We start from the raw sequence: 24,939 nt of genomic DNA, 5'->3' as shown, positions 1-24,939 counted from the left end.
GTAGATCGTTGTGCTTGTGGGGGGGTTTTGTGCGTGTGTGTGTGTGCGTGTGTGCAGTAACCAGATGTACCAGGGAGTAGTCACGTCGAGGGCATCTAGAGCCAGCCGGGATGCAGCCTACAACAATCAACCCTCCATTTAACCGACTGGTCAGGCTGGAGTGACAAAGAAAGAAACAGGGAGAGAGGGAATTAGCAGACTGAGGAGGAGGGGAAGGGGCAGAACATGACCACTGACAGGGAGTTTAACACACAGTTGGAAAAAAAAAGAGCACGAGAAGAGAGCATTTTTTAGTAATGTTAGTGCTAAGAGGATCTTTAATACATCGAAGCGGAGACAGCAAAGAGTTGGAATGAAAAATGGGGTGAACAAAGAGGTTCCCCCAGACTAAACCAAATTGCCGTGTAGAGCCACTTTTATCTGCTCGCCTGTCTGCCCACCTGTTAGACTGTCTAACTCCCTCATGCCGTCCAGCCCTCTACCATTATGGTTGGCCGGTGTTTGAATTAAGGTTTGGCTGGCATCAAGTTGGCAGCCAGGTACCTTGGCACCCCTGGAATGGGCCAGAGTGCAGCAGGCAACAGATGGGGCTCTATCTGGCAGGCTGTGATCTGTTAACCTCTGCAGCACACACACAAACACACAGGCGTGCATGCAAGCACAAACACACTCCCTACCAGTCAAATGAAAACAGCTTTCATGGTTAAAAGAGTTTTATTCACCCTTTTTTTTTAATTGGCACAGTCATTACTATGACAGTATGCTAGTTTATGTCTGTTTGTGTGAATATGCTTGGGCACATTTGTGTATACATGTATATGTTGGCATTTTAGGAGTCATCCTGGCATTTGTTTCATTCTGCACATTAGCAAGTTCTACGTTTTGCTGAGGGGAAGGGGCCAGGGTGGCTTTTTGTTCGGTCTTAGAATAGCCTTAAATTGGTCACAGATTTATCATCAGTCTGGCCAATTTTCTTTATTTCTTTTGTCGTCAGTACATGTCCCTTCCTGCACCTTGATAGCAGACTGTTGAAGTGGTTGAATCAAGTGGGAGTGAATTAAGGCTTGCTGTTATCTATTCAGCTGTAGGGATGATGTTTTTCCACATTATTATACACTCCTCACATAGCACTGTACCTTTTTCTGTTCGCGAGGTGTTTGAAAAAAAAAACAACATAATTTTTACTCATTCCTTCATTTTGGTTGATTTTTAACATTTTGGCAAGACAAGACATGCTTATTTCCAGCTGTATTCAGCTACAAATGCAACATCTCCACACAGCCCCAATATGCTAACATTATTTCACTCTCTCCTCTTCATCTCTGTCATTTCCTCCATTAGGAAACTGTCCATAAGCTCTATAATTTGCTAAATCTCTCCATAATGACAATGTGTGATTCCTGGCTGATTCAGCCTCATTGCCTTTGCTTAGGAGTCATTACTTGCAGCTACTGTTATTTCTGACAGGACGTTTAGGTGTATTTGCAGATGTATTTGCAGCTGCATTAGCAGCACTTCACTGTTTGTTGAACTGTGCGTGTGTGTGTGTGTGTGTTTGCCGAGGGTTATCAACCGATGAATGTACTGAGCTGGTTTACAGGACTACTCCTGCTATGGTCCTCCTCTTTCTCATCACAATCTCTTAAAATGAATTAGCAGGAATTTTTGTTATTGGTGAAAATAACAAAATGGCATCCAGCTAATCATAGTGTATTGAGGAAAACTGGAAGAGCATTTTAAAAAAAACAGACAGCATTGAATCTTGAAAATATTTTGCTTTGTAAACAATCTAGCCAGATGCAATTTCTGCAAATCTGATTTTAGATTTAGCCAATAATTTCCATCGTCATTTTCAACCAAATAGCAATAGTGTCTATTTATGCATTTGACTTTGGCTGTCCCTGTCTATGTATCTCTGTTTTTGTCTCTCGTCGATCTAATTCATATTTATTCATCTCATTATTTTGTTAAGGCGGTGAGTTCACCTCTCGAGGACCTCCTGAGAAATGTGCACACCCTCTCATAAATTTCCTCCCTCTCACCTCATCCTTTACCCTTTGTTTTTCTCCCATCCACCCAGCTGTGTCTCCGTTTGTGGGTGTATTTGATGATAAAGAAAGCTGTTTTCTCAGGTTCACTATATTGAATACCTGTTTTTTTTTTGTTTTTTTTTTACTTCCCTCCCTTGTCCTTGTCTGTTCCTCTTTCTCCCACAGCTTATTTTTTCATTCTTATCTCTCTGTATGCAGACTTGTTGCTGCTGTTCTGTCCTCCCTCGCTCATGGCTTTTTCATTTTCACTTGTTTTCCTGACTCTGTTGTTGCCCTTTTAATACTAGCTGAGTTTGTTTGATTTTTCTCATTTCACTGTCCCCATTCGTATTACCCAAAATGCCTTCTGGCAGGGGTATTTGGAGTGTAAGGGCGCCATGGCAACATGGGCCGTGCAGTGCAAAGAAGGCCTCAGCCTTCTGACAGAATCGATAAATGCAGGTGAAAGAGTATGCACTAGGGGGAAAGGTTTAATGTATTTTCTGTAATTCATAAGAATTATCCACCCATACCTCCATCCCTACATCTGTCCACCCTTGCATCCATCATCTTTCCAGTTCTCTGTCCTTCATCCCTTCCTATGTTAGATTCGTCCATCTTTACATTCACCCAATATTGCTTATTTATTTCTCCATCCATACATATCTACCAATTTGTTTATCCCTCCATCCATGTTCTTCATTTCTGGTAACAAACTTCTACCTAGTTTTGTTATTCATGACACACACATTTACTTTTGTCATAATATACTATTTCTGTGTATAACAAATAAAGCTGAAGAGATATAGTTTAGTTTAACTTACTGTGATGTGCTAAAAGCTTGTGATGGTTTAAAAAACATACACAACAACAACAACACTCCTTTAGATTTTTGCTAAAAATGTTATTTTGAGACAACAATCTGACACAATCTTACAGGAAAGCTGTCAGTGACAAACAAAATGCAAGAACAAAGATGTTAGATAGTGTCATGCCAATATAAATCTTTACCTTTCTGACTTTTCTCACTGTGTGAGTTTAATGATTGCTTAACTCTTGCTCTGTTTAAGAATGAGAGAATGGTACAGTGGAAGTATTGTTAAAGATGTCCGTATCTGTATCATGCAGCAAAATAGCTGCAGTAATGCAAATAGCAAACTTGACAAGGAAACAAAATAAATAAAACTATTTCATTATATAGTTTAGAAAAAATATGAGTAAGCACAGAAAACATGGATTTTAATAATAAGAACAAATAACATGACTTTCTCTGCTACTGACCTCTCTCTGTCCTTCTGTGCTCCTTGTTGTGGTTAATTGGTTGGCTGTTTGGCTCTAGACCAAGGATGCAGTTCATCTCATTAACGGTGGCCTAGTGATTTTATGTGTGTGTTTATTGTCTGTGCCGTGCTGGCTGTTAATTGTTTTGATATTCTGCCACTCAGCTCTGTCCAAATGAGAAGAGGTCATAACTCATAATGATGGAAAAGCTGATGCATTTGCTGTATAAATATAAAAGCTGCTAATTTTTTGGCCGTGCCGTTGTGAGCTGAGAGTCAGCAGAGAGTAAACAAGGGGAGACTCGGCTGCACGTTCCATTTACATTCCAACCAAAAAACTAATTCTGTCTTTGGGTTAACTGTAAGTCCTGGCAGTGAGGCTTAGGATTAACAACACCATATATCATTTAGAGAAACACATCACTTCTCTGTAGTGCAGCTACATAAAGAGCTCATCTGGAGTTATTGCCTTATACCAAATCATGACCTCTCTCATCTCTTCTTCCTTTCACTGTCTGTTTTTTCTTTCCTCTTACAGCAGGCCCTCCATCATCGTCTCCACTCGTGTAATAACCAGTCTCCTCTCTTTTCCTCTCTTTCTCCTCTCCTTCATATCCTCCTCTGACTTTGTTCCCTTTCTCTCTCACTTGTCCCCTAACCTTCGTCTTTCTCTCTCTCTTCTCCCCCTCTTCCATAACTTTCTTCCTTTCTCAGACTTATACCTTATTGTGCTGAAAAGCTGATAGTGGAGATAAATAATCCCTTTTCAGCTCAAACCCCATTTCTTCCTGACTCATTCATTCACCCACTTATCATCTCTCCTTCAGTCCATCAATCTATCCATCTAGCTAGCCAGAAACTTTATTTGTGCTCGTTTTCATCAGATTTGTGACTGTGGCCTGTCAGTATTCATCCTGTGTGTTCATAAATCATCGCTATCTTATTTAAGATGCTGTCTTCTCTCTTCCCACCAGCATCTCTGTTGCTTTTCAAGGTTTCTGCTTATTTTTTTTAAGAGTCAGTCCTACTTCAAGGTAGCATATGCTAAACCTACTTTGATACAGCAAAGGCCTTTTTTGAAGTTTTACTGGTGGGTAAGACATCCCCAGTGAAGAAACAGATACTAATATATGAAGTAACAAGTTTTTTATGGATAAAAACTGTGGATATTTATTTATACAGGCTCAGGCCAGAAATGTCATGCACCCCTGTGAGCTATTAAGAAGCTATTACTGGTAATGCCTTCTCTGATGAGTCACTGAAACCTGAGGCAAAACACATCAGTTCAGTATTGAGCGTGGTCTGAATCAGTTCCCAAAACTAGTTTAGTGCAATCCAAGTATCGGCGCCTCATTTTACACTGCTCTTGTTATCCAGGTTTTTAACTTCAAGCTTCTCCAACGCCACATCTCCCTCTTCCTCTCATCTAATCATAGCACTATCACTCTTGTCTCTCGCCTCCACCTCATCCTTCACCTTCTCCTTTACCTCTGAGTCTCTCCTTCTTCCTGTCTGGCTTCATCAGTCCCTCCCTCCATGCCATCCGACCTTCAGTCTTGTTTTCAGATTTTTTTGGCCAGGTTTGTGACTCATTGTCTCTCTTTCCTTTCTTCATTATATTCTTTGTCCAGGTTTGTGACGATCTACCGGGGTCCCAGCCACACCTACAAGGTCCAGCGATTGACTGAGTCAAGCAGCTACAGTTTCAGAATACAGGCCATCAGTGATGCTGGGGAGGGCCCATTCTCAGACACACACACTTTCTGTACCACCAAATCTGTACCCCCTGCCCTTAAAGGTAAACTGACCTAAACTGGAAACATGTCTTAGCTAGTTAAGGCTGTAGCCATGTGTGCATACGTGGAGTTTTTAAGAGTTGGTATTCATATGGTTTTGAATGAGAGGGAAATACCAGCTTATGTTATCTAGTCATTTATTGTGAATTTATGAGCATAATGTTTGGTAGAAGCATGTTGTGTGTTTTCATTTAAACAATTTTGAGGTGTCAAAACTAAGCTCTGCATAGCTTAGTATATAATAGTAGCAAACTAGTATATGTTGTGCATTTAAATAGAGAGATGCATAAATCTCCAGTTATGTCATAAATAGGCTAAGTTGAACTTTTGAAGAGGTGGTTCAGCCAGCTCCAGCGCAATGACCAAAAATGAGGTGGAGTTGGAGAGGAGTTTCAGGCCAAGAAAAACTGACTAAACATTTGTTTCTGTTTGGCTGTTAGGGATGGCATGTTTACTGGATCCTAGGTCTTTGCTGTTGCTTGTAATGGCTATAATAATCACAGTAAAGAGTTTCCTCTCAGGTGATATAAACAGAGAGTGTCATGGGTATTACTGTTGTTCACGATTGTGAATGTGCAGCACAGCATTGACGTTTCCTTAAACAGGTAAATAACCACCAAGGGTCCAACAGCCTCTGTAAAACTGTCAGAAGTGCACATGCGCTGTCTTAAAGGTTCTCTGCAAATCAGCATCCATTCAGAATAATAAAGAGTGGAAGGAGCTGGGACAAATAAATGAATGGGCCCCTGGTTATCATAAAGGTTTAGTCAAATGTAAACTGTATTTAGCACAGCAATTAATGCAGTCAGAATTGGATCACTGTTATTATGTTGTTATTTCCGACATTATCCCCGAAGGATATTATTGCTTTGCAAAACAATTATCAACACGGAAAAACAAAATGATTGCACATGAATAATGTATTCTCTTTGTTGTGGCTTATATCCAGGATGATGTGCAGTACCTACACAGTCTAAATAGCCTGACACTAACAGCCATTAACATGACTGTAACCATTAGTGCTGATATGAAGCATTAGATTCTCCCCATCAGGGAGATGGATGTTAGCATTCACTAATGAATAGGTGGCAACAAAATAACTGTTATTTGGACTTATGGATTTATTTTTGCATTAGTACAGGGTGTATTTATTTCAGACGAGGAAATACACATCATGCATCTGTGCTTCTTCATGACATTCTGTCCTCATGTATTGATGCCATTTTTTCCACCAGCTCCCAGGGTGCACCAGCTGGAGGGCAACATGTGTGAGATCACATGGGAGACCATCCCACCAATGAGAGGGGATCCTGTGAGCTATGTGCTCCAGGTGCTGGTGGGACGCGAGTCCGAATACAAACAGGTTTGTCTCACAAAGGTTGTATGAGGATAGCGTTGAGAGCTTCAGTGTCTCTCTGGTCCAGAGCCCAACTTTCAGTTATTTGGTTCATTCTTATTTCTGTGGAATTCTGTACAACCAGTGCAGAGGATATTTTCTCATCTCCCCAAGGACCAGAAAAATTCAATTTTGCATTGAGTGGGAGGGGACTACAGAACACTCCACTACCCACACACCGAGACACAAATTTGCACATGGAAGAATAAAACACACACACACACACACCTGGACAGAAATTTATTCAAGGGAGAATGAAACGTACTTACTCCCACTTTCACACACACTATGTCTTCCCTGCAGCTAAGAGAGCCTTCCTAAATAATATGGAGTGCCATCAGTATTTATTGAATGGCACTGAAGGTTTTTAATGAGAATTACAACACAGTAATAACTGAAAAAAGTTTTTGGCTGCACTTGGTTGTATGGGATTGGGTGGCTGGCAGTTGGCTGGCAGTTGACTCTGCTCAAGGACCTTAGACAAAAAGATATTTGTCTTCAGGGCCATTTTACTTTCTGTTATTGAATTACTGAATGTTTAGAAGGAAGAACTGCTGACAGTCACTAGTGGACAAAACCGCAGCTGTGTGTATATGTGAGAAAGTGGGATGTGTGTTTACCCATTTCATTGTGTACACATATCGGCTGTCAGCACAAATCTGCTGCAATGCTGCTTTTCAAATATTTTTATACTTCGCTCTCTTTCTCATGTGTCCTCTTAATATCACGATGAGGAGGACAGCGAATGCTTATGCGAGTACTTACTATCTTTTTATTTTCACTGTCTACTAATTTAATCAGCAAATTGTTAATTAATGAAAAAGAGAAACAGGAAATTCGGAATACTAAAACTAAAAATGAATGAACCTTGGTTTAAAACGTGCACACTTACAGTTTGCATTCTCCGTTTAATATAGAAAGAGAAATTATGTGTTAGCTTCTTTCTCATACAGAAAAACCATTTCACTGTTCCTGATAAGCAACAAGCCAATTCCAATCACTTTTGAGAATAAATTGAATACATGTGCCTGTCAGCCAGCTTTTTTCCTAAATATGAGTGGAACCACCGCACTGACTGCCCTTGTCCTGTTCCAGTTACAGAATGAATGAAGAATTGCATTATAATGTGATTTATAAACCTTTGTTTTTACTTCCTATGACTAACAGCACTCAGGTATATGATAGGTCACAATAACTACCAAATATTATGACTATGTCAGAGTGACACAGTCATGTTTCATGAGAGCAGGACTCACTCAAGATACTTAGAAACTTTATTCTTTCATTCCTCCCCTCACAGGTTTTTAAGGGAGAGGAGAGCGTGTTCAACATCTCTGGCCTCCAGGGCAACACAGACTATCGTTTCCGAGTGGGCGCCTGCCGCCGTTGCCAGGATACATGCCAGGAACTGTGCGGACCACTGAGCCCCTCCTCCTTGTTCACGCTGCGTCGCCAGGAGACGGCATCATCAGGAGAGATGTGCGCCTTGGAAACCGGCAAAGGGGTGGGCCTGATCTCGAGCGACGAGCGCTTTGCGGCGCTGATCGTGTGCGTGTTCGCGGGCTTCTCCATCCTCATCGCCTGCTTGCTACAGTACTTCTTCATGAAGTGAGGGAATTTTAACTATAGGATAGAAAGAGAAAGCTAAATCACAGAGAAACTTTTAAAAAAAATGTCTATGAAAGAACCGAATGAAATCAAAACAAACACTTGAGATGTACTTCTAAGGCTATGTATGTTTTTTTTGTTTTATTTTTTTTGTTTTGTTTTTGTTTTGGTTTTTTTTTAGTCAAAGTATCGATTCAGGCTTTCCTCACCTTGTTCCTGTTGTCTTCTGCCTTCACTCGGTTTGGTCTCAATTCTCTCTATGTCTCTGTTGTCTATGAATCATTGTCTGTTTCATTTTTTAAGGATTTCTATCGAGGGAAGCCTTGTCTTAGCTGTACCTCGGTTGGGAAAGAAAACTGATAATCAAGCCTTAAAATAGCTGTGAGCAAAGCAGTTGCTCCTCAAACTGACTTGCATGTTTTTATTTTGTATCTTTTTAAAACATATTCGATTAGAGAACGCGTATATTTCTTGACGGTCATTGCCTTACGATTTTTTTTTTTTTTTTTTTGGTTGTTTTCCAATGTTTAATTTGCATTTTTTTTTTGTTTTTTTTTTTGTTTTTGCTGCAGTCTTTATTCATTCAGCCATATTCCAATGTAGGCCTTCAAAGCTTTAGCCGTTCATACCTTATTATTCAGTTTGTTACTACTCTACAGGCTGTCGGTCAATTCATGCAATCTGCACCTGCTCTCACATACAGACTGACAGAGACACAATGCACACATGTGCAGACTTACGCACATATACATGCACACATGTACAATTACACTCATGCAATGACAATGAGAAACACACATTTCCTCCTAAGAAGGCAATCGCATATCTGCTCAGCTTTTAACATTCAATCACTCATTCATTCAGCTACCAAAGTGATGCAATCCATGTGTGGTATAAGATGCTGCTATCCTGTGATTTTATTATATCTAAGAAAGAATGGAAAACCAGTAATCTAATATATATACACACAATATATATATTATAACAAATATCTATGCTATAGAAGTGATGTAATATAAGTGATGGCAATGTAAGGTCTGAAGTACAGTGTAAAAGGGGAGGAGTTTACTCTAGGTGCTCACAACAGCAGCTCTGAGGTCAGTTCAGTAGCTTGTGCGAATGTTTGAAGGAGCCCTTAAACACTGGTCTTGGATCAGTATATGAACCTTTGTAGGTGTTTTAATGTTGGGCATAAACTGGCGTTTAGGAAGCCGGGCTCGGATCGTGATTGGCTGCAACTTACCAGGAAAGGGCTGGGGCTGAACGTGTGAATGGCCCTCAGGCAGTCCTTCAATATTCTACCATCTCAAATACCATTTTCTACAGCCTATTTATCTGTAGCTTTAGCAGCGATATGCCCGTAGCATCACAGACCCAGAGGTGCTAACAGCCTGCCAGCTAGCTGCCGTTCTCAGAGCTATGTGTGTGTGCGCGTTAACCAGGAAAGCCATTAGGAGTTAGCCTGAGCTTTACCCCCTTGAAATTTAGCCAGCTGCCAGCCAGAGCAGTGCTGAAGCTGTAGTTTCTCCTTCCAGCTAGTCTGTGAATCAATTCATTTGAAGACTCTTCTCCTCTTTTCTCCTCTCCTGGCCATAATTATCTGTCATTACCTTTTTGCTCTGGCTGCTGCTCTCTTGCTTTCGATCCATCCCGTCTTTCTGCCCATGCACTACTCTCTCTCTCCCTCCTTCTCTCTCTCATTCTCTCTCTCTCTCTATTAAAAGGTGCTTTATTGACATGTAATCAGAGCAGTAGCAAGTCTGTGGTCTCTCCTCAGACGGACATGTTCTCTGGGGACTTGAACTAATGTTCACTAACCAAACAAGCCTTTGACAGAACACAACTCAACAGAACAGGGCATTCTGACACACGTAACACCCCCTGACCTTACCCCCTCATGACTCCCGAACCCTCTCTACCCCAACCTGAAAAACAAAGCCAAGGTACAGCCCAATACAATACCCAGATAATCCAAAGAAGTCACCCTGACCTGCATGATTAATGTGTGACATTTTCCACTTTTGTCGGTTGGGGTGTCGGGGGTGGGGGATATTGGGTGGGAAAGGGGGTAACGATTAGCTCTGATTGGCAGCCTGTAACGTACCTCAGGGAAAAGGCCTTACAGAGGGGAGATCTCATCCTGTCATCCCCATCGCTGTCATCATCGTCATCATATTAGCCTCTCTTCCTCTGTTTCTCTCTGTCTTCCTACCAGTCTGTCTTTCTTTTTTTTTGATGCTGTATCTTGTCCTCTGTCTATGCTGTGCCTTGCTCCTGTATGTGTCAGTAAGCAAAGTGGTTTACTCGCTCAAAATACCTTTGCCAAAGTTGATGGGAAAGTTAAGGTAGAGTTCTTTTCTAGGTTTTATTTATACTATATATTTGCATACAGTACTTTACATGCCAATTACAGTGCAATCTTCATTTATTTATTGTTTAAAGATTAAGAGACAAGTGTAGTTATATACTAATTTTTTTCCTTGTAGCATGTTTTTTTTTCTTTTTAATTTTTTTTTTAATGGATGTATGTTAGATTGTATGATTAAGGCCAGCATTCCTTATCTCAGTAACCCTTTAAGTATTTCTCTTACAGCTGTTGGGAACCTGTAGCTCATCAGTCCATGCCTTGCAGTTATCATTGCTGTTTCAAACATGTAACCAAATGCCTATGTATTTTTTTTTTTTTTTTCATCTCCTGTTTTGGCCATGCACAGCCGAGCAGTTGTAATGCTTAGAGAGACATGTAGCAAAGCCAGGCCTTAGGGTCAGTTCAAGTCATTGGTATTGGGATAAATGTCGCTGCCTTTGGCTTTTTTTCTGATTAGTGTTATAATGAAGCTTCTGATATCTTTTTACTGTTTTATTGCCAAAGTGCAGGCTTCTCGTGTCCACTAGATGTTGCGTTTGCAGTCGTCTAAAGGGTTTCTGTGATGTTCTTCTGTAACGACACAGCATTACGATTATTATTATTGTTATTATTATTCTCTCAAAAGGAAAAAAAACATTAACTTGATCTGTGATTATGCTTCTTTTCATATTATCTTTTATTATTTTGTTTTTTTTTTGTTTTTTGTAAAACAAAATGTGCCATTTTGAAATGTGTAGCCCCTTTTTGGAGGAAAGTTTTAACACAACCTGATTTCACACTGAAAGGTAAAAAAAAAAAGGCAAAAACAATCATACAATGATTTCAGGCAAATGACAACAATAATAATATTGACGATTCCTTGTTCAGGCTAGTGCTGGTATAGCAGTAGTGAGTATTTTGTATCCAGTATTTTGCTAAGAGACGATATACAGAGATCTATAGAGCTATAGAATGAGATGGTAAATACATTATGACTAACAGAGTTGAAGCACTTTTTTATGCCGAGCATTAGTCTTGATGAGGTTAATACGAGCGAGAGGAGACATGAATCCCTCAGCTCTTTTCCAAACACTACTGCCAACGCCGTCTGTTACATTCATTACATTGGCATTATTCTGTCGTTGGCGCCACTGTGACATTGGCATTACTGGAGCACGGTTCTGTGCTTCTCAAATGGCACCCTGCTCCCTGCAGAATGCAAACTACGGCAACAAAGGCAGTTCATAGGGAGTACGGTGCCTCTTCTCAGACGTGCTCATGGTGTGTCTATCTAGGCTGTTGCATTGTAGTCGACAGGTGTTGTGTGAGGTGTCCTGTCCTTAAACCCCTGATGTTATGTTGCCCACCTGCAGCCCCCTAACCCCCCTTTTTCAAGCCTTCATGCCCCAGTGGAGAGCAGAGGTTTGTCTTGTGTTTGGCCAGACTCAGGCCAGTTATTTTAGTGTTGTATAGTCTGAGGTTAACACAGTGTTAACTGACAGGCTGTGTGTTTGTGGGCAGGGTACTCCCTTTATGTGCTTTTTTTTGGGTTTGTTTTTATTTTGTTTTTCAAATGCTGGTGATTTTATAGACACCCCACCCTCCCCATCAACCCACCCCAACCACCTTGCAGGTCCTGCACATTTGGCGGGTATACCAAGAATGAGAGACAATTTTTTTGCCCAGCAACCCCACGTCTGTGCCTTCTGATCAGTTTTTTTTCTTTTCCTTTTTTTTTATGTTTTGTATGTTTTACAGTAAGTAGAGATCTTGACTGAGAGATTGGCGATTTGACAAACATAGAGATTCACAGGTATTTAACTATTTTTTAAGCAAGACAAAAAAGAAACATATTTTTACCTCACAATTTAAAAACAAACATTCCAATGTTGTCATGGTCTACGAATTGAAAAAAAAAAAGAAATTCATGCATTTCTTCTTGTATTGTAAATGTTAGACAATTTCATATGCATTATATAAAAGAAACTGCCATATCAATTTTAATGTATAGATTTTTGCAAATACTACCCTATGTATGTAAGACGTAACTGTATCGGTAGCGTATATATAATATATTTATGCCCAATAAATGTTTTAATTTTTTTTTCTGACTTTGATTGAAACTGTTTGTTTTATTGTGTGCGCCATTGCAGACAGAACATATACACGGTTTCACATTTAGTATGGTTGTGTGGATCACTTTTCTACATGTACTCTTTCACATGACAGATAAATGGACAGATATTTGGTGGGCTAGTTATGTAGCCACTGTGAATGTTGTTGCAAAAACTTTTTCCCTGACATTTACTGTTGTGTAGCAACAGTATTGATTTTTTTCTTCAAGATTTAATAAGAGAAAGATGATTCTTCCCCCATCAGAGGCACCTTTATGTACTGTTGTAAACACAGTTGAGTAATAATCAATATTCATAATGTTAGGGTTTAAATTATGGTTAATATTCTGAATCATGTATCAAAACTGTTGTAATTCTTCAAGGTGACAGCAGTATAAATGTCACAGAGACTCATTTATGTAATTATAGACAGTCTTGTCTTTTTTTTCCACACAAGGTTTCAAGGATGTGAAATGAGTGCATGTTTGTCTATTTAAGCCAGACTGTGTGCTGGTGTGAACATGTGTCAGCGCCAGGTTTACTCTCCAGTGACCTCAGTGTTGTTTAGCATGATAGCTGAGAAAAGTAAATCACACACACTGTTATCCCCTACTGTCCCTGAAGGCAACCAGAGAGAGACTGCTGAACTGCACGTTCAATTCCCCTCACCCTACAGCGACCCAAGGACCACAGGGAAACATTAGTCTTTTGACCTTTTGTATTACCATTTATCGTTTTGTGGTGCATGTACATAGCTTTGTTTAACATGGGGAAGAACCTGAATTTAAATGGGTGAGAGCAAAACAAACCAGTTCCACTATCTCACCTTTATCTTTTTTAAATTAAGCTTTAGTACAGCAACAATATAACACAACCCCAGTTGTTGGGAAGTGCACTGTAAGCAGTAGTCACGTGATAACTCGCTTTTCCAGGCAGTGATATGCTGTTTGAATAAAGCTGTGAGATAAAGCATGTGGACAGCATTGCGTGATTTTGTTACACAGTGTGAACCAGTGGACACGAGGCACAATTTAAGTGACCAAATGTGGTATGATCACTGGTGTCAGATGCACCTCTGAAGCAGCAACCGTCCAATGAATTTCACAAACTAAATTATTTAGTTTACCAAAGACAACAGAATCCAATCAGCTGCTGTCTGCAGGGTGAAACCAAAAAGAGATGAAGCACAATGTACTTTTGTGGCTTTGCAGTAAGTCTGCAATTCATAGCTCTACAATCTTCAGAACACTGAAAAACAATCTGATAATCAAACCTCAGTGACTGAAAAGAAGAAAACCTACTTTGTTTCTTGTATTCCAAAAGCAGAGTCCATGGAGCTGTCTTGCCTGGTGTTCTTATTAGCTGTTGCTAACTTACCAGTTAGCAACAGCTAGTCATAACTGGTACCTGCTGGTGAACCAAATAAAAAGGCTGCTGCTATACAGGCACACACTAATATAGATGGAGATAGAAGTGAAATCTTCTCCTATTCCACCCTCTTCCTTTTTGTCTAGAGGTAATTTATTCACCATCTACTGCACAAGCCACGTCGAGATAAACTCTCCTAATGTCTGACTCATTGATTAAACCTCTTTTCTTTCACCTTCTGTTATGTCTATTTTCACTGAACTTTTTTTTAAGGGACCCCTAATTCTCATCCCTGTTCTTTCACACCTCTTCTTATTTTCCTCACCTGTCATCCACCCACTAAGAATCTTAGATGTGATAACCAACCCAACTTTTATTTCATTAATGTACTGTTTCTTCTTCATTACTTTTGGATTTTGTAACCCTTTCAGTGTTCTCAGCCAAGTGATCTCACATTTACACATTATTTTCTGTTCTCTGTCTTTTTCCCACAGACACTCACAAAACTCTGCTGAACATCTTGTACTCAGAGGATTTTTTTTTTTTGCAGCTGCTCGAGGTGTTTTGATCAGGTACCTGGGCTGACCTGAGGGGTCTAAGGTCACCCCAGGTGTCCTTTGAGCTATGCTTGGTATGGGCAGAGCCTGCTGTCTCTGAAGCTGTCTGAGGTGACAGAGTGGTGCTGTGCCTTGTAACTACAGAAATATAACGGCAGCTGAGTTGACAGAAAAAACACTGCTGTGTCTTTGTGCTAAGATTATTGCCTGCTGACTTGTGTTATACCCTGCTGAGAGTAACATTATATAATGGGGTATAGCATGGTATATATAATGGAGAAAAGACTGTATGCCCCATCAAGGTGTGCTATGTGTATCTCAGTCCACTTTGAATGGTGTAGACTTTACTTCAGTGATGTTTGATGTGAGTGGGAGGGTAGTTTTAAGTAGTTTGTTAGTTTCACGAACCTCTTGGACTGCAGTTTACGTCGCATACCTGTTGGAGACAACTACCTGACTGTCAAGAGTGTGTGGGCTTGCACAAAGAATAGAAACAGTGTTTACACAAAAAAAAGAGGAAGTGAGTTTTTCCTTTCTTTTTACTTTTACAGGACTTTAACAGATACATTACCCAACTGGAGATATTCACAGACAATTTCAGATCAGTATACATCCTGTAGATTAATAAATAGTATGTCATGACATCAGTATGTACAGTCAGAAATGTTCATTAACAGAGATACATTCTTCAGAGCCAGGAGGCCATGTTTTGAAATCCAGTGCAGATTGGTGGAGGCTGCTGCGGTGATTTGGACAGCTGAAACTATCTGAGTGTTCAGCACTGAGTGTGTAACATTACAAAGCATCTATTTACAACTTAAAGCAAGCACAGCGTCATCACTTATAAACAGTTCACTGATCCTTTTTGTCCAAAAGTGTGCATAATACACAAATTACAAAATTAAATCACTTTTATTTGTCCATCCGTTGTTTCATCTAACAGATGGCTATTTCAAAAACATTTTTGTAGAACTTTGTTGTGACCTTTTGTCAGGGTTGGCCACTTTGGTACATTTAGTGTTTCCATTTCAGTTCACACCCCAGCATGCACTATATTGTCACCCATGAAAATAGCTTCCACTGGGAACCCAAGCAGTCTTGCCTTATCCTTCATTGGCAAATGAATATGATATACAAGACATATATATTATCATTTACATTGTGCGTGTTTAAGTTAACCATTGAATAAGTCACTGCTCCTTTACTTTTATGAAGGTGTGAATGGTGAAAAATGAAAAGTGGCTTCCAAACTGTCTTTAATACTTACAAAGTTATGCATTGCTTCAAGTGGTATAATGTATCCTGTCAAATCAGACAAAGGACAGAATGACAAATCTGCTACATCTTTTGCATGACTGGATCATCAGATTGGCACATTGTCCCCATGCAGCTGTAAAAAGCAGAAAAGGCCCTGTTCTGTACATCAGTACACCTGAGATGGCTGAAACATGTAGATAATGATGTTGGAAAAATCAACATTTCAATGGTGCACAGTTCACGAGACGCAGAAAGCTGTGGCATTCATGGCCACTGGTGTCTCTTTTTACAGTAACACCAACAGCTTTCTTTGTCTTATGCACCCAACTGATACTACTTAAATGCATTGCACAAATTTCAGCTTAAAGAGCTTCTCAGAGACTCCTCATGTACATTGTTTTTTTCTTCTTAGATTATTTATTTAGCAGCAGTAAGAAGAAGCCTGCGGCTTGAATAATGTTGATCTTTTAAAACGAATGAATGACAATCATATAAAGTAGAGACCGACACATCTTGGAAATGTTTGCATTCTGTAAATTGTCTCACAATCACCAATATTAAAACCACTTCTGTGAAGCACATGGCTACACAGGAAAATTAATGGTCTTCATTTCAGGGGCGGTCCACCAGACACTTGTTGGCAGCATCAACACAGCATGGACTTGAATTTCTAAGGTACAGGGCACTGAGCATGTCAAAAATTAATAATACTAACATAATACTTTTTCATCCTCACACTCTCACCCACTAATTACATGAATCAGTTACCAAAAACATGACACCTGGCACACAATACACACATGAAAGTACTCTCTCTCGCCTCTCACACACATACACACACTGCACCTCTGCCCCTCTCTACAAGAGTGCAGAGCAGTGCCACAAGTTCTACAGTGCTTTCTTTGTCATCCAGAATGTGTATACAATATAAGGCAATTGTAAATGTTTATGATATTTATACATATGCGTGTGTAGGGACGTGTGTGCCACTGCTGTTTGTTGTTCACATTTGGATAAATAAAAGCACTTCAGGCAAGTGTGTATTTTGAATTCCACCAGCTCTTTTCAAATGCTGCTGAGTGAGTTGTATGAATGGTGGATGTCACTTTCTGAAATAACCCCCCAAAAAAGAATAGTTTAAAGAGCAATCGAAGTTCTTTTGATGCATGTTGACAAAGTGGATGGAGGCCTGCAGCTTTTCTCATCCTTCTTTTAGTCTCAATCAAAGATAGGCAGGCGCTCTGATGAAGGCGTTTCTCCTCTGCCTGACAGAAATAATGGCTTTTAGGTCGGTGTTTTCAACTTGAGATAATTATCTTTACAAATTATACGCAGACACACTGACAGTCGTACAGTACGTTTAGAAGCTGACTGTAGACTCCGTCCAGCCGTTCGAGCCGTCTACCTTCATAGTGCTGGCTGTGCGGCCTCGTGGGGGCTGGCTGTCGCTCAGGCCGAAGAGGCGCGCCGCTGCGCCCCGGTATTTCCAGGACATCGTGTTGTAGAGAATGGGGTTGATGGCGGCACTCAGATAGAAGAGAACCACCGACACAAAGCTGCAGTACTCGGACAACACCGACAGCAGAGGGGACGGAGCGTCCAGCGAGCGGAACTGCAGGTAGCGGCCTACATGGAACGGCAACCAGCAGAGGACAAAGGCCAGCACCACCACCACTGGAGGAGCAGGAGGGAGAAGAAGAGGAACAGGTGAAGAGGGGGATGAAGAGGAGGATTAAATGGAGATGTTAGGGTGAAAGGAGGGGTAAAATGTAACTGGATGCAAACGTTGCAACGGATCAAGACTAAGGTAAACTAAGTCTAGATGTTAACTTTCTTCTACTGTTTTTATGGATATACTTTAAAGGCTAAAGTTAAACTCCAGACATTGGTTTACTCATTAGTTGATATCCGCTGCTTTAATTGTTAAACAAAGCCTGAGCCACGTTATGCACTGCGCGTCATTTGCGCGCTCTCCAAACTTACCAAGCATCTTGATGGTCTGTCTGTTGCTTTTGTCCCTGTGAGCCACACGGGAGCCGATGTTTGTTTCTCGGTGTCTCTGCCACAGCCGACGGCCTATGAGGCTGTAGAGCACTGTGAGACAGAACACCGGCATGAAGAAGAAAACAGAGCTCAACCACACCATGGCCCCCATCAGACCTGACTCCACGGCGTAGTGCGTCATCTTACACTCCCGGGTGTCCCCGCCCTCCAGGAGAGAGCCAGTCTCATTCATTCCTGAACTGAAATTTGGTGGTCCCATGCTATCTCGCTCCACACCCACCATGACAAACACAGGTCCAGCGCTCAAAAGAGACACTGTCCAGAGTAGAAGAATGAGGCCGCGCACCCGCCTTTTTGTAACCACAGCCTTGGCGCGTAGCGGGAAGCAGATCGCCAGGTAGCGCTCCACTGACAGCGCGGTGATGCTCAGGATGGTGGAGTAGGTGCATGATTCTGACACGAACTGAAAGAGCTTGCAGAGCACGTCTCCAAAGCGCCAGGGCCTGTACCTCCACATGCGATAGAGGTCCAGAGGCATACAGAGGAAAATGAGTAGGTCGGATACAGCCATGCTACACAAGTATAAGTTGGTGGTGGTGCGCATGTCCCGGTACTTACTGACCACCAAAATGGTCATGACATTCCCTACCACCCCGACCAGAAACAGCACCGTGCAGGCAATGGTGATGGCCGTGAGGAGAGGTATTGAGTAGTAATTGAGGGGAGGCAGGACAGGGTCATCATTCCTTGTGGTGTTGTGGATCTCCTCCCAGCTGCAGTTATGGGAGAGGCACTCCGAGTGATTGGGCCAGGAGGGCATGCTGTCGCCGCGCGGTTATTCACGGGGCCGTGCCTGGCCCTGAGTGTTAAAGGCACCCCGGGTCTGGAACTCCTCGAGCCCCTTGGCGCTGCCCTTTCCTCCCATCATCACCGTCTGAATTGTGGAGGTAATGGTAAAGGGTAGCAGAGCCTGGCAGACGTGCGTAAAACCAAGATCCTTGCAATCTTCTGTAACCCCTGTTCACAGCGAAGGTTAAATCGGTCTCAATCAAAATTCTGAGCTCACAAAGGATGCCTGAGGTTGTCCGGGGAACGGATTGTCCTCTCCAGAATCTTGCACAAAACTGGGCTATTTTAAGTCTATTCAAATTGTCCACTTTACCTGAAGTGGCTCAACCTGAACCTGAACAACGTTTGGCACTGAAAGAAAAAGAAGAATTTGTTGGCCTCTTAGTTACAAAACAAATTACATGCTGGATGTTTGTAAGCTACACATCGCCATCCGGAATTCGAGGAGTATTCCAAACAAATCAGAGCACAAACATCTATTATCTAAAGAAGAAAAGAAAAAAACTAACTTAAAGACAAGTTATCTCCCACATCCTTTCTGTTTATGATAGTTACCAGCCGCATTAGGGGAAAATAAAACAGGATGATCCTTCATGCGCCAAAGAGTCTCAAAGAGCTCCCATCACCAGCAGCGTGTTCGTTGCGTTTGAACCTCAGACAAAAACAAGTCTGTGGAGCAGGAGACGAGTGGCACCGGTCAGCATGTGACGGTGAGTCAGAGGCAGGGTCGTTAAGATGCGGCAGCAGCAGTGAACATCTGTCCTGGGAAGGACAGAGGAGCTCAAACTCAACCAAACACAAACGGACAAACAACAACCACCGTGAAAACAAATACTATATGACGGAAGGGAGACAGTTTTATAAAAGTCACAAGAACCACGAAGGAACGACGCATTGTCAGCATAATCATGCAAATAGGACCTCAAAAGATCTGAATGAAACAAAGTAGCTGAGACTGACAAAGAAATTCACCCTGGCTCTCCAAATCTGTTCCTCTAGTTATGGTGCATATCCAGTGAGTGGATCCTGACTCCCAGTGCGCAAAACATCATATGCAGGCGAAGTGGAACTGCTCAATGGAGGATGGTGTGGGGTTCTACAGGGAGTCAGTGCTGCAACGCCACCTACAGGGGCTGTGGGTGCAGTGATAACTGGGGCTTATTGCAAAAAAAAAAAAAAAGTTTATTCAGAAACAAGAACATAAAAGTGTGATATAATTAAACTGAAATAAGTTATTTTCTTACCGGGTTAACTGACAGCTTGCTGGAGGCCTCGCTGGTAAAGGAAATGGGCAGTTTCAACATAAATGTAAATATCCACATAATAAGAGCTGATATACATTTCTGTTTTTACTGCACTGATATGATGCTTCATATGTTGTTATCTCTCTGCCCTTTGCGCTGCAATCTTGTGTGTTTACCAGCAGATCCCATTTATGTTTATGGCCACTGAATCGTGACAGAGAGAGAGAGGGAGATTGTTCTCTGGGAAAGAACAGAAGTGGACACTTGTCAGGACAGTTGTGTCTTCCACGGCCTCTGTGAGACCTTTTCATTACATCTGGTATGTATCTGTCTGTGATCATACAGTGTGTATGTGTGTCCAAACTGTGTTGTATGGGTGTGTTCATGCCAGTTTGTACATGTTAGTGTGTATGTGGGTGATAGGCCTTTTTTTGATTTTCAGGGAAACTTTAACCCATGAACTTCAGACAAGCAATTTCTCTGTTTGTTCTTTTTACTGTTGTGAACTCTTATGTACAGTATATGAAACAGAGGTCGCCCGCAGTTTCCAGCAGTTCATCTCTGTGATTGATCTTTTTATTAATTTATTGCTATTTATTCAGGAAAGACATTCACTGCTTCACTGTTTCACTCTCATATTTCTCTGTGCTTCATATATTTGTAACGTGGTAAGGTACTGGCATCTTGGTAAGTGTTTTTGGCATTTTGTCTGAACTATGTGGCCTGGGTGTGGGTGTAAATTAGGGGGTAAAGTCCCTGTCATAATGATACACAAACGCATTTGACAGCCTAGTGTGATTGTGTTCTCTGTGTTCTGGCTGTGAGAAGCGCAGTACATCCACTCATCCACAAGATGGAGGAAGAGATCTCTTTTAATTTTGCACTTGAACACAGGAATGTGAAGGGTTTTTTGTCTTTGGCTGCCAGACTATAATAAAGGCTTTTGTTCTACAGGTGTGATATAGAATTTCATGAGATAGAGCTCTTTCAGTCAGGACACACAAACAGGTTTATTTGAACACTAAATCAAATTCTTGCTGCTGTTGTTGTTTTTTTCTTTTTCTCTTTCTTTTTTCTTTAATAAAAAACACTTTTTTTTTATTTTACAAGCATAATTTGCTTCATTTTTTTTTTTACCACTTATATATAATAACTTTTTTTTTTGTTGCATGCACAATAGACTCAAAAAGACTCCGCACACATACATGCAAAGCGACAATCAGACATTTTCATACTGACATAGATAGACGCGCACACACACTGACATACAAATACAAAGAGAAACAGACACAGGAGAAAATAAACGCAAAGCAGAGAGAGTGTGAAGTGATGAGACAATGGGCGGGACCAGTGTCCGTATTTTTCCCCCAGAGGACTCCTCCTACTTCACCGAAAGTCCGGCACTTTTTTTGTCCAATGAGAAAAGCCTGCAGGAGGGAGCTCTTCCTGTGATTGGTCCAGAGTTTCAGAGACCCCCCCCCCCCCCCTTCCTGAGGAGTTGGACAGAGTTCACAGTTAGTTTTTCCTCAGCCCCACTTAGAGAGTTACAGAAGAGAAGAGGCGCAGAGATAGCGGTCTTCGGCTGCTCTACAGTGCTTTGTGCGCTCTGGCGGAGACATTGTGTGTGTCTTAGTGTTCCTGTCCATTCACCGAAGCCAAGTGGACTGATCAGACAACATGTGGGCTGCACGTCCACAAACAGAGCAGGTTGGTAATGTCTCCCTCTCTCTCTCTGTTTGTCTGTGTCTGCTCTGTTCTATTTGCGTCCATGGGGCTGTGGGGGAGATAAAGTGCCCCTGTGACAGTCCTTGGTTTTGGGTTGTCAGTGGGATCACGCAGGAGAATGTGCAGTATGTTTGAGTTTGTCATTATACTCAGGCTACTGTTCTTGTGTGTTTGCATTATGTAGAAGCAAACAGGGAGCTGAATGTAATTCTTGTCTTGCTGCACAGCAAATATGTGTTCAACATGACAAGGTGTAGCTTTGTCCGTTTATCTTTTTTGTCTGTTCGTGGTGGAAAGATGTGCGTTTGTGTGAAGTCCTTAGCGGGGTGGGTGTGGAGATGAGTTTTGTGCTCCTGTACTTGAGGGTGTAGATGAAATACTGCAACAAGTGGTGTGTTACCTGTTGTTTAAGGCTGTACAGGTGTGTGTGTGTTGGCCTGCTGCCCCCATCTCACGCTGTGTTGTGAAAGTTAGTTGCTTGAGCTGGAATGTCATGGGAAGGCTGGAGATATTTTGCTCCCTCTCTTCTCTCTCCCCTCTTCTTCTGTTGTCTTTGCAACAGATACACATGATACTGACCTCTGGCATTAGGTACAGGCAGCAGCAGAAGCATGACCTCGGTTCTTTTCTGTTGTGGTGCCAGCCTACACATACCCTTCAGTAATCTTTATTACTTTTATTCCTGCCTCAGGCTTTAAGTGTGTGTTGTATCGACCTGTTCCATGTGGTGCCATCTCGCTCAGTTACGTGATGCGTATCAATCATTAATCTGTACTGTGGGATAGAGGAAAAGTTGAAGAATTTTTGTTTACTAACTCCTATTGTTTTTCATAGTGAAATACATGAAACTATGCAACAGGATTTTACTTTATTGCAGTGTCTCTTCTTCCTTTCAAGAGGGATTGGAAGAATTTGAAATATTTTTAGCGTAGAAGGAACATTCAGTGCTGTAAATTTATTCCAGATGCAGACTACAGTTTCAGCTTTTGACCCTGTGGGGCTTGTGGGTTTGTGGGTAATTTAAACATTATGCTCAAGACTGTGCAAAAGCGAGCTGTTGTATAATGTGCTGTTGCTGCAACTTTTACTGTCAGTCTGCATCATAACACTGTTCATGGCTAATGCTTGGTTCACCAAATCCTTAACAGGAACAGATTTTCTCAATGCTTTCTCAATGAGACTTATATAGACAAGAGGTTTGCATCTCATTGAAGTTATGCAGCAAACAGTACTGTTCTAGTGCTGCTGTGGTTAAGACAAATGGAAAAGCTCTCCAGCTCAGACTGTAGAACATAGAAGAGGTCCTTAAGATACAAAAATAGAAGTGGTTTATTTACATGAAGGAAAATGCCTCTGTGCCATTTGGCACTCATACCACCATTAGAACCTATTTCTTGCCTGTGTATCTAAACTGTGCCTAGTTTTGAGTCATAGTGGCTTATTTCTTGGCTTGTTTGCAGACTTGGTTCATGAATTCTCAGGTATTTAGGTCCAGGACAATCAGGTGACAGAATTTTCTTGAAAAGTTTAAAGAGCTAGCTCACCCAAATTATAAAAAACATATTTTACCTCTCATCACTAGTAGTATCTAGCCATGCAGATAGCCTGGGTTTGTCTGCTGCTCCAAATCAATGGAGGTAAATGTAATTTTCTTTGTCGTGCTCACATGAATGAAAAGCTACATCTAAAAATATTCAACAAGTGTCCTTGTTACTCTGGATGACCCATAGAACACACTGTCAACAGTTTACGTTGACAGTGTGTGTCACCGTATGTGCTATTGCTATCACATGAATGAAATTCAGTGAAATTCCATTCAGAACTATTGCATTGAGGTGGGTGGCAGCAGAAATCTCAGGGATAGTTATCTCAAAATGTGGGTAAATAAAACCAAAATTACCTTCATGGCTTCACAACACTGGAGGTGGCCATTTGAATGAATGGGCCGTTTAAGTCAAGAGCACACCCATTCTCCATACACCCTGTCCTACTACTGTAGTCATGGTGACTCAGAGTCACTTTAGAGGTCTGGACACAAGTTATAGTTTGGTAATTTCCAGGCTCAAACTTGGCTTCTCTGGAAGGGCCGAGTCAGGCTTGGCTGAAACAGAGAGAGCGAGCAGTCCCCTCACTCCTTCAGTACAATGATGCCTTGTGTTACCGCCAGCAGAACACCACTCTGGTGATGATGACGATTGCGCTCTCTCTTTTTCTGGCATCTACTGTATGTCTTGCTTTCTCTGCCTCTCTGACCATCCCAATCCCCCCATCCATGGTGTGAAGGATTAGATAATAGGCAGCTTTAGTGTGGGCAGAGAAAGAGAGGTGTCACAGACCTCTCTCATTGCTTCTCTCTCCCTTCCTCCCTCGATCTTCTCTCTATCTCTGTCTCTTTGTACCATCTGCGCCATGAGGAGCTTGGCACCACACGATTTGCAAATGCTATGTTTATGTTGTCTTTATTGTATGAGTGTGTGAGTGCGTATACATCGGTGAGTGTGGTAGGCTAGTACGCAAATATTATGTTTACATATATGTATGGTATCTTATTATATATCTAATTATTTAAATCATTCACTGTGTTTGCCACAGCACTTTGTAAATGTCACGCTTGCTACCACACATCCAGAAATAGAATATTCATCTCACAAATTATCTATTTTTCCAAACACTCGATGGGTAATCAGTGACAGCGCCTTGGCTGATGTTGACATAGATGTTCAGTCCGCCTCCAGTGCTCTTTTCAATAATTTGACACTTTTCAAACACATATTGCAAGCAAAACCCAGTGTAGAGGGACAAATGCAGGAGTATCAGATGCCATTAAAGACAGGTAGATGTGTAGGGTTCAGCGTTTCTTTTCTACTTCCACCAAGCCAGTGATTTCCCATGTTTTCCAGGAAGACCAGCTTCTTTTCTTGAAGTACAACGTGCCCTTGGGACTATGTGATATTATTTATTCAATATGTATATCCAATATGTATATTAGAATATATATGTATATATTCTAATATTGATTATAACACAGTATACCTTGGCTAAATTATGCAAATTCACACATAAAATAATACATTCTCTCTCTTTGAAAGTGTTACTAAAGAATGAGTGTGGTATGTTAAAAAAATAATCTGCAGCTGTGTCCACCTTAAAACCCTCTACCTCCAGGATGCCCTAAAGCAGTAGAGGAAAATCATTTTCTTTTACCTACTGGAGAAATAAACATTCTCCACTCAGCTCTGGGTGAGGATAATACCACTGTTTCCCTTTTTCAAGGCAGTCAGGATTTAGTCTAGGGCTCAAGCAGCGAGCACAGCTCAGCTTCCAGCAGCAGCCACAGCATGACGAGTTCCCACCTTAAAGAGAG

General features: G+C 41.4%; 3 protein-coding genes across 5 annotated transcripts in view; 2 read left to right on the top strand and 1 right to left on the bottom strand.

Annotated features, from left to right (window-relative positions):
* fndc3ba (fibronectin type III domain containing 3Ba) overlaps positions 1–12,568 on the top strand; it is an 89,157-nt gene extending 76,589 nt beyond the window's left edge. For all 3 annotated transcript variants that reach the window (XM_041060653.1, XM_041060654.1, XM_041060655.1), the window contains exons 25-27: positions 4,942–5,108; positions 6,342–6,469; positions 7,803–12,568. In XM_041060653.1, the coding sequence (XP_040916587.1) occupies positions 4,942–5,108; positions 6,342–6,469; positions 7,803–8,114 (607 nt within the window). In that variant the 3' untranslated portion in view covers positions 8,115–12,568. The remainder of the gene's footprint in view (positions 1–4,941; positions 5,109–6,341; positions 6,470–7,802) is intronic.
* A 4,545-nt stretch (positions 12,569–17,113) lies between these two features.
* On the bottom strand, positions 17,114–18,577 carry ghsra (growth hormone secretagogue receptor a). The gene is made up of 2 exons (XM_041060942.1): positions 17,737–18,577; positions 17,114–17,427 (listed from the first exon to the last, which is right to left on the bottom strand). Exons 1-2 carry the CDS (start codon positions 18,575–18,577, stop codon positions 17,114–17,116), a joined length of 1,155 nt encoding a protein of 384 aa, XP_040916876.1.
* A 2,830-nt stretch (positions 18,578–21,407) lies between these two features.
* Positions 21,408–24,939, top strand: part of pld1a (phospholipase D1a) — a 28,893-nt gene continuing 25,361 nt past the window's right edge. The window contains exon 1 of the mRNA XM_041060899.1: positions 21,408–21,557. The gene's annotated coding sequence lies outside the window, so the exon portion shown is untranslated. The remainder of the gene's footprint in view (positions 21,558–24,939) is intronic.

The sequence above is a fragment of the Toxotes jaculatrix genome, chromosome 17 (genome assembly GCF_017976425.1).
Source record: "Toxotes jaculatrix isolate fToxJac2 chromosome 17, fToxJac2.pri, whole genome shotgun sequence".
In the NCBI taxonomy this organism is placed as follows: domain Eukaryota; kingdom Metazoa; phylum Chordata; class Actinopteri; family Toxotidae; genus Toxotes; species Toxotes jaculatrix.
Note: the sequence above shows the minus strand (reverse complement) of the source record. Positions and strands in the feature narration are given on the sequence as shown.